This window comes from Carassius gibelio, chromosome A21 (assembly GCF_023724105.1).
Source record: "Carassius gibelio isolate Cgi1373 ecotype wild population from Czech Republic chromosome A21, carGib1.2-hapl.c, whole genome shotgun sequence".
NCBI classification, from domain to species: Eukaryota; Metazoa; Chordata; class Actinopteri; order Cypriniformes; family Cyprinidae; genus Carassius; species Carassius gibelio.
Genome location: NC_068391.1, coordinates 10,839,075 through 10,852,171, shown reverse-complemented (window position 1 = coordinate 10,852,171; position 13,097 = coordinate 10,839,075). Strand labels below are relative to the sequence as shown.

At 39.0% G+C, this 13,097-nt stretch overlaps 2 protein-coding genes across 4 annotated transcripts in view; both read right to left on the bottom strand.

Annotated features, from left to right (window-relative positions):
* The window catches only part of LOC127941604 (sialidase-4), a 32,705-nt gene extending 28,971 nt beyond the window's left edge, over nt 1-3,734 (bottom strand). The window contains exon 1 of one of the 3 annotated variants that reach the window (XM_052536855.1): nt 3,666-3,734. The gene's annotated coding sequence lies outside the window, so the exon portion shown is untranslated. The remainder of the gene's footprint in view (nt 1-3,665) is intronic. The other 2 variants (XM_052536857.1, XM_052536865.1) reach the window with 2 other exon arrangements.
* Nucleotides 3,735-7,843: 4,109 nt separating this feature from the next.
* LOC127941607 (sialidase-4-like) lies at nt 7,844-11,103 on the bottom strand. The gene is made up of 3 exons (XM_052536868.1): nt 10,992-11,103; nt 9,834-10,115; nt 7,844-9,723 (listed from the first exon to the last, which is right to left on the bottom strand). The coding sequence occupies exons 2-3, from the start codon at nt 10,098-10,100 to the stop codon at nt 8,782-8,784; spliced, it is 1,209 nt and encodes a 402-aa protein (XP_052392828.1). The 5' UTR covers nt 10,101-10,115; nt 10,992-11,103; the 3' UTR covers nt 7,844-8,781.
* Nucleotides 11,104-13,097: the final 1,994 nt, after the last annotated feature.

The following is a 13,097-nucleotide window of genomic DNA, read 5'->3' as shown; positions in this document are numbered from 1 at the left end:
ACCTTGGAGTAGGGATGGAACGGCTGCCAGAAGAGACTGACCGAGCGATCTGTCAAGGGAAGACACGGGTTTGCCAAGAGGGAAACCTTACCGTGGAAGAATACACATATGGGATTACCCGCAGGGAACCCAGCCATATGGACACCTAGCCCAGTACAGGGGCTGACCGGCTCCGGGCATGCTAACGCCAGTACTGGGCCTGGCGACAGACTGCTCCGCCAAGTCTGACGCCGAGGGTGCTGGAGGATGCTCGACCAGGGTACGCCAACCGGGGAACTCTACTGGGAGAAGAAGGCGCTCACATACCCGTGTTAGGGGGAATGGCGCAGCAAGCGAGACACCCAGCCAGCCCTTCCCGCCAATTACCTGTTACCCAACACACGGGAGGAAACTGGCTCTACACGGAGGTTGTAAAACCTCGCAAAGGTGTTAGGTGTCGCCCATCCCGCAGCTCGACAAATGTCTGCCAGAGAGGTGCCGTGCGCCAACGCATAGGAGGAGGCCACACTCCGTGTGGAGTGGGCCCTCACCCCCAGGGGGCACGGCTCGCCTTGGGAATGGTAAGCCAAGGCGATGGCGTCCACTATCCAGTGGGCCAACCTCTGCTTAGAGACAGCCTTCCCCTTCTGCTGACCTCCAAAGCAGACCAGGAGCTGCTCAGAGCTTCTGAAGCTCTGGGTGCGGTCCACGTATATGCGAAGCGCTCTTACGGGACACAGCAACGACAAGGCTGGATCTGCCTCCTCCAGGGGCAGCGCTTGCAGGTTCACCACCTGGTCTCGGAAGGGAGTGGTGGGAACCTTGGGGACTTCGCAGCCGGGAGTGACACGGGGGGCGCCGCTCTCCTGCGCGGGGCTCGACGCGCCGGCCTCGAAGAACTCTCAGCACGGGGCGGAGCTGGCGTAGAGGACGCAGGGGGGCGCCCACGGCGACGAGCAGGCTGAGGCGCTACCCGCGACAGAAAGGTGGCAGCCGGAGAGACACGTCGGGGCAGGATGTGCTGGATGGCCTCAGTCTGCTTCTGTACCGCCGAGAACTGCTGGGCAAAGTCCTCGACAGTGTCGCCGAACAGGCCTGCCTGGGAGATGGGGGCGTAGAGAAAGCGCGCTTTGTCCATGTCCCTCATCTCAGCCAGGTTCAGCCAGAGATGCCGCTCCTGGACCACCAGCGTGGACATCGCCTTCCCGAGGGACCGCGCCGTGACCTTCGTTGCCCGTAAGGCGAAGTCAGTCGCCGTGCGCAGCTCATGCATCAACCCCGGGTCGGTACCACCCTCGTGCATGGCTTTGAGTGCCTTGGCTTGGTGTACCTGCAGGATAGCCATGGCATGCAGGGCAGAGGCAGCTTGGCCCGCAGCACTGTAAGCCTTGGCAGCGAGTGCGGCCGTCAGCTTACAGGCCTTGGACGGGAGGCGCGGACGATTCCTCCAAGTGGCGGCGTTTTGTGGGCACAAGTGCACCGCAACCGCCCTCTCCACCTAGGGAACCTCTACGTACCCCCTGGCTGCCCCGCCATCGAGGGTGGTGAGGATGGAAGAGGGAGAAGAGCAGCTTCTGGCCGTGAAAGGGGCCGTCCACGACTTCATCACCTCTTCATGCACCTCCGGGAAGAAAGGCACCGGAGCAGAACGAGGTTGTGAGCCGCGTCCCGCGCCGAGAAACCAATCATCCAGCCGTGAGGGCTCGGGACTGGGTGGTGTAGTCACCTCCAGTCCGATACTCACGGCTGCCCGGGCAAGCATGGCCGACAACTCCAAGTCCGATTCGGCAGCAGCGACAACACCCGAGGGGGGCAGCCCCGCCGAACCTTCATCCTCAGAGGTCGATAACCCATCCCCCGATGCAGCAATCGACATCTGGTCTTCGGGCGGCGCACCGAAAGACACGCTGGGACCGCTGTGAGACGGCCCAGCAGAATCAATCGGCAGCTGCACGGGACAGTCGCTGCGTGAGGAGTGAGAGGTCCGTGGGGCGTGGCCCGGCGGAGAAGCTCTCACTGTGATCCTCAGATCTCCCAGAGCGCCAGCCGGCGGCCCTCTGCTCGAGCCAGAGAGACCGGGACGGGTGGCGATAGAGGGGTCTGCTGCACTCCCCTTGAGGAGTGAGAGACGCGATCGCAGCGCTGCCATGTTCATACGCCCACAGTAGACGCATGAATCATCCACGAGCGCAGCCTCAGTGTGTTGGACGCCCAGACACTGCAGACAACGCTCGTGACCGTCAACCGAAGACAGGAAACGACCGCATCCAGAAGGACACGGACGAAACGGCATCTTGAAAAAGACGCGAATCGTCCGTGATTTGCTCTTTTAGAACTGTCTCTTTTAGCCGAAGCGCCCAGGGGAATCGCCGACTCGCAGGGACACCGATGTAATGCGCCGTCACACCGACCAGGAACAGTTTTAAAACAAAACAAAGATGATGGCTTTGTAGAGGTTTCTTCATCCACTACTCGGCTCCGAAGCAAAAATCTAATGAGTGGATGCACCTGTCGCCCTATTTATACCCGCTGGCACGGGGAGTGGCTCAGGTGTGTTAATCCACTTGCCAATTTCATTGGCGTTTTCTCTTAAAATCAGAGATGATTGGCCTCCCAAGTGAGACCCCATTTGTCGGTCGACATAACTCGTAGTGACCGACAGATAGGGAACCAGGGTTACCATAGGTAACCGAGACGTTTTGTGTCTGAACTTTTATACTTTCATTCATGAATTCACCCCGTCTGTGTTTGCGAAGCGACATGGATAGAATTGTGGAATCCAGTCACAAATGGAACTGGCTGTATAAAGCAGAACGTCACGGAATTTGGCTATTTTTGAATTAATATATCAATGAATCAAATATCGATATGGACTTTTGTATGATGTGAATATTAAAGTTAAACAAAAGACACTACAATTGTTCTACGCATCTCTGGGAAAGAGTGTTGTTCGCTGTGTTTCCTATAACGCCGACTCCGCCCCCAACTATGTATGTTATGATTTTTCGTTCATGTCAATTATATTTTATTCTAACATAAATTTAATCGGTTCGATTCGATTTTATGGTAAGCATTTACTTAATATATGGGTATAGGGGAAAAATACTACTTTCGTGTGTGTTTCATTTTGTTGTGTTGTGTCGAGCCACTCGCGTCCAGTTTTGAAGTCAGATAAAATTAGCAGAAGACAGAAAAATGCATTTAAACTTACCTTATTATTATTGTACAAACACAATTAATCTTTATCCTGTGGTAAAAATTAAAGCAATTAAGCTGAGCCAAAGGACACCAGCAAGCATGCACAAAAGAAAATGTTGCTTCTTGCCCTTGCTAACCTTCCTTATTTCTTCTGTTGTTTTGTTGCACATTAACAACATATTAGTACACTACCTCTCACTGGTTTATTTATTTACTGGCTAACTGATTAGGCTATTTTAAGTTAACGTTAAACAAAACATTAAGTAAATTGTTTGATTCACCTTGAAATTAGCTGTAGCTTATAATATTTATATAATCATTTTATATACATTGTACTTAATATATATTTAGCCTTGTTAAATACTTTTTGCTTTTGACTGGACAACATGACAACATATTGGCTAACATAAAATACAAATAAAGATCTAAATGTAAGTCTATATCTTCCAACGATAATTCTCCAGTAAAATACAAGAAGTAATACTCACAGCAATTATGCAGCATCAGCAGCTGAGTCTTTCAGAAAGTCTGTCACCACTAACACCACACAAGCCCTTATAGTCTTACCCACCCATTAAATAAATAGAGGGAGGACATTTTCCAGATTTGGTCATCTCAGCATTACTTGCACCCATTCATGTTTTTTCAGATTTTTCCCCATGCATGGATGAGTGATGGCATTTTAAAATCTTGTTTTACTTAATTATATATATATATAAATACAAAATAAAACAATTAGATAAACCTTTCTGAAACACCAATGTTATTATGACAGCACTTTAAAATTTAGAACTAAAATGTGGCATCTATGTATGAAATAATATTTTCATATCAAACAGAAAATATACTTCAGAATAACAATTCAGCATCCATAAGCTCAATATTCAGCTAGAAGAATAAGATGCAATATCATTAAAGGTGCATCCCTGAGCAATCCAGTGGGGTTTTATTGTCTAATTTTTTTGGATTGAACGGATGAGAATAGAGCAACCATTTTCTAGAAAACTCAACACACTCCCTTGGCATGCCTTTCCGGATTAGATCAGGTTTTTTTATGGATAAATCTGTGCCAAAATCCATTATGTTTCTCGTCAGTGATCTCAGCCATCTGATACGCACATGACTCAACATCCATTTGGTTCCCCACCTTCCATGTGTTTCAATAAATATATGTGCTATATTGCATATTCATATTTTTATTTAACCTACATTGTGAATAAAGCACTCGCATATGCGACGAAATCTTCACTCTGGATGACTAAATTATATTTAATATTAGCCAATGACTAATACATTTTCCGATTTTAGTTGCCAGTGTGTGAGTTGGAATATAAGTTTAGCACAGATGCATTTTCACTCACTGAACACTATCTGACCAAGCGCTTCAGAGTTTCACTCTCCGTCAAGCGATCTGCATTTATTTTTAAGTTCAACTGAATGGATGTTGACTCTGTTTTTATACAGTCTGTGTGTAACACACACACACATAGACACAGAGAGAGAGAAAGACTTTGACTTTTCAAACCACTTTAATTAATAATAATCAATACAAGTAATTTAAAAATAAATTCTAACCAAACATAAGATTATTAAACATTACAATTAAAAACAAAATTCCCTTTTATAGTTTAGAGAAGACCTTTTATATCTGCAACCCAGAATAAATAGACTGTTGGTAAATGTAAAACCCAATCTTACAATAATTTTCTTCAATACTTTGAATAATGAGTTAAGTCTAAAACACTCACAAAACATATGAAAAACACTGTCAAGAGCATTATAAATAGGATCTACTGGTAAAAAGTCTTGTTAATCTTAAACACAAAATAGTTTGAGGCTATAATACAATGTAGCATCCTCCATTGAATATCCCCACATCTCTTAGATAGGAGGCTTATACACTAACCTCCATGATGGATAAATCTAATCTGAACTAGAAAGCCAAGACCTACATTTATTATCTGGTCTTTGCTTCAATTGTCCCAAATGTACAGATTTGACACAAACATGGATACACAAACATAATTTTTTTTCCCAACTAAGTGAAACACCAAGGCACTATAATCACTATAAGACTGTTAGAATCAGATTCCAAATATTTAGGAACTACCTCGAACACAAGAAAGTTCTGAGAAATAAAACCATTTAGAAGAACATTATTAATAAAGGAAATTAAAGTCTGAGGGAAAGATGCCTTAAAATTGAAAGGTAAAAACTGAAAGGTAAAGAATGAACATTCTCCACCAAGGTCTTCTGCATTAAGAACAACTGCTTATCAAGACCCAATCCTCCAAAATTCTTGAGTATATATAATGCAAACCCACCCCAAGACACAGGATCTGGACTATACAGAAGTTTTTGTAAATGTTTGCAAACTCATTGCCAAGACTTTAGATTCCAGATGTATTAGTCCTTGTCCTCCCTCTTCCACAGGAAGATAAAGGATACCTAAAGGAAGCCAATGGCAGCCATCCCAAAAATAAAAATTAACAAATACTTTTTGAACTCCAGAAAGTAAATCCTTATGAGGATCTTATACAATAAATGTATTATGAAATACAAGAAAGAAAAACCCAATATCCAAATTGTGCATTTTTGCCACTGTAATCACATACCTCATCAAAAACAGATTATCAAAATGTTTGGTCTATATGAATGACTGATGCCATATATTTCTTACGTCTATTAGTCAAAGATTTAGATAAAATCTTAAAATAAACACATATCAGTGATACCGGTGATAATTCTTTAGGCACCCACAATCCCCAGTTTTTGGAATTAATGTTAGGATTGCCCTTCGACAACTCAAAGGAAGGGTCCCTTGATCGATGCATTCAATAAAAACTTCATACATGTCCTGTCCTAGAAGATTCCTGAATGGATTAAAAAAATTCTGCTAAGAGCCCGTCTAATCCATGTGACTTCCCAGAACACATTTCCTGAACAGCTTGTGAAATCTGTCCAAATGTCAAAGGCCTATCCAACAATTACGTTCTTCTTCTGTTCATTTGGATAGGTTATATATAAGTTCAGTATTTACTGTATCATCACATAATTCCACATGATATAAATCTTCATAAAAAGAAAGAGCATAAGATTGAATTTCCCTGTTGATCTTTTATCACACCGCCACCTGATATTTACAACTGATGAAAACTCTTTTGTTACCTTGGACTTTTTTCAAGACCAAAGAAGAATGATGAAGGAGCATTCATGTCATTCAGCTGTGCAGTCTGGTCCTTATTATAATTTATATAATTTATACTTCCCATTAATCACTTTTCTTAAAAAAGGTTAAAAGATTCAGTTGTGAGGTTTATCATTTTATTATTTATTTAGTTTTTTTTGTTGTTAAAACTTGTATCTCAATGGTAAATCAATGAATATTCCATGGTCTAAAAAATTAAATGATAAAATTTTCTGCTAAATGAATTAATGTAAATGTAAATGTATAGGGCCCCAATCCTATATTTGCCTAATTTACTTACAGTACACAACCTGTTTGTATTTCTGTAAGCGCAGTTTACTTCTTCTGAACATGCAAAAAGTACATTTATTATTTACTATTACATTTATGTTACAGTCCACAGCGCAAATTGTAAGATAAATAAAAAGAAAAAAGAAATGGAAAAATAGAAAATAGATTAGATTTTATTAATTAAAATGATCTTGCTGAAAGCACAATTTAGCAAAAGTAAAATATAAAAAAGTAAAGAAAATGTGAAGTAGCTGTAAAAAAAAAATGGTAAAATGAATGTGGTTTCATTTTTCATTTGCTCCATATTGTCTGAAAATTTATTTGTGAAGTGTTACACTGACCCTTTATAATGGATGTTTGATGTTTTTTTTTGTTGTTGTTGTTGTTTTTTTTTTTTGTAAGTAAATACAACTAAGAAATTCCAAGTGGCAGAAAATGTTAAATTAGTTACCTCAACTTAAATGTTGTTTGAAATAAACATTAGTTGTTCAATTTTTACTACAAGTTACTAGAGTTACTACAACTGACTTTATACATCCTCTTAATAACTGACCGAAAGTAATTGCAAAATGGCTAAAATATTTTTAATATTAGATAATTCTAAGAAAATGTCTAAAATTATTTGTTGGCAAATTTCACTTCACTTCATTTGATCTGATAATTGGAATCTCAAGCAATATCTTTAAAAGACAAAACGACAAAAAAATAACCTTTTGGACAAGAGGCATGATAGCCTGTACTTTGTCCTGCTTTCGAAGACGTAACAAATCGTGTCTGTGCTGCAAACTCCTGGAGAGTTTTTATTCTAAAAATTTCTTACATTTTGTAACCATTAGACAAACATATAGAAAAGCATAATTTGATAATTTGTCTCATATCTGATACAATTTATTCTATATCTAGGTCTTACATTTAACAATTAGCGTGGGGTTGTGGTAATAAACATATAGTATTTACAGAAATGCAGAATAGCCCAGAACATTAGCACATTTGCACTAAATTGCACGCTAAGTGTTTTGTACCCCAACTGAAAAGCTAAAGAAAATACGTTTCTCAATGAATGAAGAAAAGACAGTGGTATACATTAAAAAGCACAAACTCTGTATATTTATTAATACAATGTTTTAATAAAGTATAGGTACAACTAAACTGTTAACAGTAAAAAAAAAAGCCTTTAATTCACCCAAATATGCCACATATTCTAATAGCAGAAATAGCTAAGATCCTTGGTGCCTGTTAACTTCTACACCTGGAGTGACAACAAGCTGATCTGCAGGAAGGAAGTAGTGATGGTAACAGTGAGAGAGAGAATGAAGATATGGACTTAACTAAATGGAGGTATGGAGAAACAAAAGAGTTAGTGATAGTAGTATAGAAGGCAGTAGTTCAGATAGGAGTAAAGTAGGTAGGCTATGACTTGTTAAGTGAAACATACTGTACACAGTACTATTGTTACGGGCAGACAGAATTGTGAAGCCTCTGTATTCCAGGCAGGACTCCAAGGAATGTTATCATCAGATACTTCCTTTGGGTGGGAAGAGTTTTTCACTGACCTTTGGACGTGGTACAGCACGTATCTCATGAGAAACAGATGTTTTTGAATGCTAGTGTTTTCTACACATGCATACAGTTTAAAATGCTAGATTTTATTACAGCAAGACTCTAATCTAACTGCCTTTTTATGGGGAACAAAATCTTAAACAAAGCAATAAGTTCTGCACAGCAGAATATCAATATGAGATATTTATAACTTTTTGAAATAAGGAGACACCATGTTCATGTTATTTGAAAGTTTATTTAAATATCTCTGCCGCAAATGCATCGAAAGCAAATCAGAGATATAAATCCATATATTCATCAGATTGTCTATTATATAAATTGAATGTGAATTGTTAGATCTGTTCAATAATTATATATAATACATAACTTCTAAATATCTGATAATGACTATTATTCTAATTATCTGTATATATATTGCATTTGTTTGGTTCCATATAAATCCCATTTTCCAAATCAGTATTTATAGAAGCAGTTTTCAGCTACAAAAACAGAGAAAATATGGATTTGTTGTGATTAGATGTATTGTATTCATTTGCAGGTACTACCACTACTATAAATAAACACTTTTACAGCTTTTTCACAGGGAGTTCAAACAGCAAAAAGGCTATTTCTTCATTCTCATGTTCCTTTCCGCACTCCATGAGACAAGCAAAGCGTCCAGGCTCATGCTCTACCAGATCTGCATACGCACTGGGACCATGATGCAATATCATTATAGGTTCATCTGGCCACCCTGAGGAATCCACTGGGGTTTTATTCAAGTAGAGACCAAGATCTACTCTGTTTTTTGGATTGGACGGATGAGAATAGAGCAACCATGTCTTTGGAGGACTACTCTGTTCTAGAAAACTCAACACACTCCCTTGGCATCCCTTTCCGGTCTCTATCAGCTTGTTTGGGGATAAAACTGTGCTAAAATCCTCTCCAGAGTTGTAGCTTAGTGCCTCCGTTCTGTAGCCAAGACGGGTTCGGGCATTGCAGTACAGAGTACTCATACCTTTCTCGTCAATGATCTCAGCCATCTGACACTCACACGACTCAACATCCATTTGGTTCCCCACCTTCCATGTGATTCCTTGATCATCACTGTAGAATGCTAAGGCATAAGGAGTGAAACAGCAAAACGATAAGCAACAACATGATGTGCAATCAGGTTTGCCTGTGTACCGATAAGCATATGCTGGGATAATCAGTCTTCCACTCTTCATTTGAAAACCATGTCCTGGTCCAACAGCAAATGGAGCCCATTCTTTCATCTTCTCACCGATCACATCTGCTGTCAAGTCTATAGTATGGCTCCAGGTTTTGCCAGCATCTGTACTGGTAACGTAACAAAGTCGTCCCTGGCTCTTGTTTGTCCGTATTTGTTCATATTCAGAGACCCGAGTAGGAACACAAACAAAAAACAGAAAGAGGGTCTTGGATTCTCTTTCATAGACCGGACATGGATTCATGCTGCGGTGGTTTGGTAGACAAGCTGAAGAGAGCACCTGATGCCCACTGTCCCACTGAAATATAAAAGCATAATGACTGTGTTCATACCAGCCTGTGTTAAGCATCTCTGAAATTGTTAAGTTGTTAAGAAAACTGTCATGGATAATTTTTAATCATTCTGTACCTCAACTTCTTGATTCTTGGCATCCTTCCATGTTCCTCTTCTCAGCACAAGCACTTCTGCGTTTGTGTCACTTAATGTTTTTCTCTTTTCAGCAAAGGCAAGGAAGGTTTGGTCGACACTAAGATAGACGAGAGCTGGGATTCTGTATGACACCTGTTTTTCACAACAGCAACACCAGGTTTGGGGCTGTTCCTGTTTGAATATTGTTGTTTTGTTTATTTCGTTAAGACATCCTGAATTGCTTCTTGAAGGTGTCTTGTTACCCATTGTTAAATTTTAGCCCTGAAAACAGAATGAACTTTATAATTAACAAGACAATAGACAAGTCATATTATGCAATGTAATTATTTATTTTCTTTTTTTAAATGTGCGAAAGTCATCACAATTCAGTCCCCCCCCCCAATATGTATAGGGTAAAGAACATAGAATTTTAAAAATTAATTAAATAATAATAAAAATGGCATGTTAGAATTTTGAACAGCCGCCAAAGTTATAGCTGATAGACTTTTATTTTATTTTATTTTTTAATTTTTTAATTTACTCTCCTTGCTGAGTGTTTTCAAAAAATCTACTGGTTACAAAAATGATCAAAACCTTGCCAAAAAGCAAAATACTGCTGAATAAAAAGAGTCAAGGGGGACACACCCTGGATGAGAAGCAGCATGCCTGCACAGGACAAAGTACAAGAATCACTTGGACTCACATTGAAAACAAACAAACAAAAAAAATAATATTATCACTGTACAGACATAAGTTACATAAGTTTTTTTTTTTTTTTGAACTTCAACCTGCAACCTATGGATACTACTTTAATCATTCTTGCTGTATGAAAATAAAAAACGGTGCATTAGTGTTACTGATTTGAGACAAATGCACTGTAATTCACTGGAAAAAGTTGCACTCATAAAACGGCAGAATTTTGTGCAGCCTCAGAAGTCATGACTGGCTGACCCCTTTCATTCAGAAGTTGTGCTAATCATGCATCCCTAAAAGCATCTCTCTCTCTCTTTTTTTTACCCAATTCTGACAGGTTATATTTATTTTAATTTACTTTATCGTATTTTATCTTTAGTCAACATATACAACTCATTCATTCTTAAAATTCAATAAATTACATTCATTAGGTCAACAATTATCTCTATATGAAGCAATACTCACAGAAATCGTTTTTCTTGCAGCTGCAACAAAAGATTTATACAGCAGGTTTGTCACCACCTCTCAAACCTCTAATCAGGTGTAACCAAAACATTCTGAGCATCCCTTATTTATAATAACCTGTCAACACAGGAAAGTTCTGAAACAAGATTAAACATTTACTAAGGTAAAGAGCAGAATGATAAGAAAGAGTCAACTAGTGGTCATAAATATTTATTCTTCTTATTTTTTTTTTTAAGACAGCCTGCAGAGTGAAAAACTTTGTTCAGCCTATCTCTTTGTTTCATTTACTGTTGTCCTTTCAAGTGTGCAAAAAGTAGAAAAATATATAATGTAAAATATAATCAATAAGTAATCACTGTAAAGGCCTATTTGTAAAACAATTTGTGCCCTGTTACATTGGTTGCACTGTTACACAGGTTACATTTTGTTTTCAAATACACATATAATTGATTTTCATTTATTTATGATTTCAATTAAAAGCCTACTAAGATTAAGAATTTTGTGTATCACAAAATCGGAGAGGTATTCATCAGAGAGGTATTCTGGTTGGCCTTTGCACTTCAGATGTCTCAAATTCTGGCCTTTCCTGATCCCACCAGTGTTATAAGCATAAGCACCAGTATTTTATTAAAATAAATTAAAATCAAATTAATTTGTCTGCTGTAGTTCTTGTGTTTGACATAATCTTGAAGGGCTGTGTTGGATAAAAAATATGCTTTACTTGCTTTTATTTTTTTATTGTGTTTATATAACTGTTATGTATTACACTCCTATCGGCTAGCTTTATCTGGCATGCCATTTGGCTATTGTCTGGCAAAAGTCTATTGATTTTTCAAGTTATTGCTGATTTAGATACAGACAGATCCATCATGTTTACTGGTCTGGGTGGGTTAAGCATTGACAGATGCTATCACTAATATTTTACCTCTAAATACAAAAGGAGTTGAGGACTGTTTAATGAGCTTTTGATGGTGACATCGGAGTATCAGGAACATTTAGAGAATGGTTATTAAATGATTTATGAGCTATGTTATGTGCATGAACTAAACACCGGGATAACTTTATCTCCTATGTCAAAAATGAATTATTGTCTCCACCCCTAAAGTTGCACAGCCCTGCACATTGTTTTTAAAAAAAACATACCTATCTTTACTGTGCACCAGGGCCAGTTCTTGACAACTATATCAGGGTGGATAGAAGCCTAGAATATCATAAACTTTCAAACAAAACAAAACAAATAAACCAAAAAAAAAAAACACTCTTTAACCGTTTATTGGATGCCTCTGGTTGGTACAGTATGTGTCATGGTTAAGCATCCATAAGGGTTGCAGATGACACTAAAGTGTGGGTTTTTTGGTTCTTTGCAGCAGTCAAATGTGCAAGTTTAATTCAAATAAGTTTCACTAATGTTACTTTACCTCTTGAAATCATTAACCACTTTAAAAAATAATAATAACTGTAGGGAATCAGTATTGCACATTCAGTTGCTTCTCATTCTGCTGCATCAAACCTTTTCACTTCTCTTCAGGATTCACTTTTTATTTCACGTTTGCATGTTCATATAACCTTGATGAAACAGATTTGGCAAGCTGTCATGAAACTGCTGTCTTGTAATGAAAGAAAAAAATAAAGCATATGATGAGGTGACAGAGGGTTGGAGGAAGAACTGTCATGGTGGTGAAGAAGGCAGATGCTACAGTATATACTTTTGCAAAAGTAAAAAGAAAAAACCCTGACATTAACAATAGAAATGGAATTGATACAGAATGCGGCAGTTAAACAAAGCACACAACAAAGAAGAATAGGAACAGATTTTAATGGTAAACTAGGAGACCAAGCATCTATACAACCAAACTCTACTGGCAAACAAAGGAACCTAATGAGTTAATTAATGAGACACCAAGTGAACAAGATAACTAATCAGACAACAAAAACTAGGTCACAGGGAAAACAGAAACAAAGCATAAATGTAACAGAAATAATGGCACAAAACTATTTTTCATAAAATATATTTTTGGTTAGATGTTTTGATGACATTCAAAAGTTTGGGTTTGGTAAAAAAAAATTTTTTTTAGTTTCGGTTAGATTTAAATGATCAATTAGGCA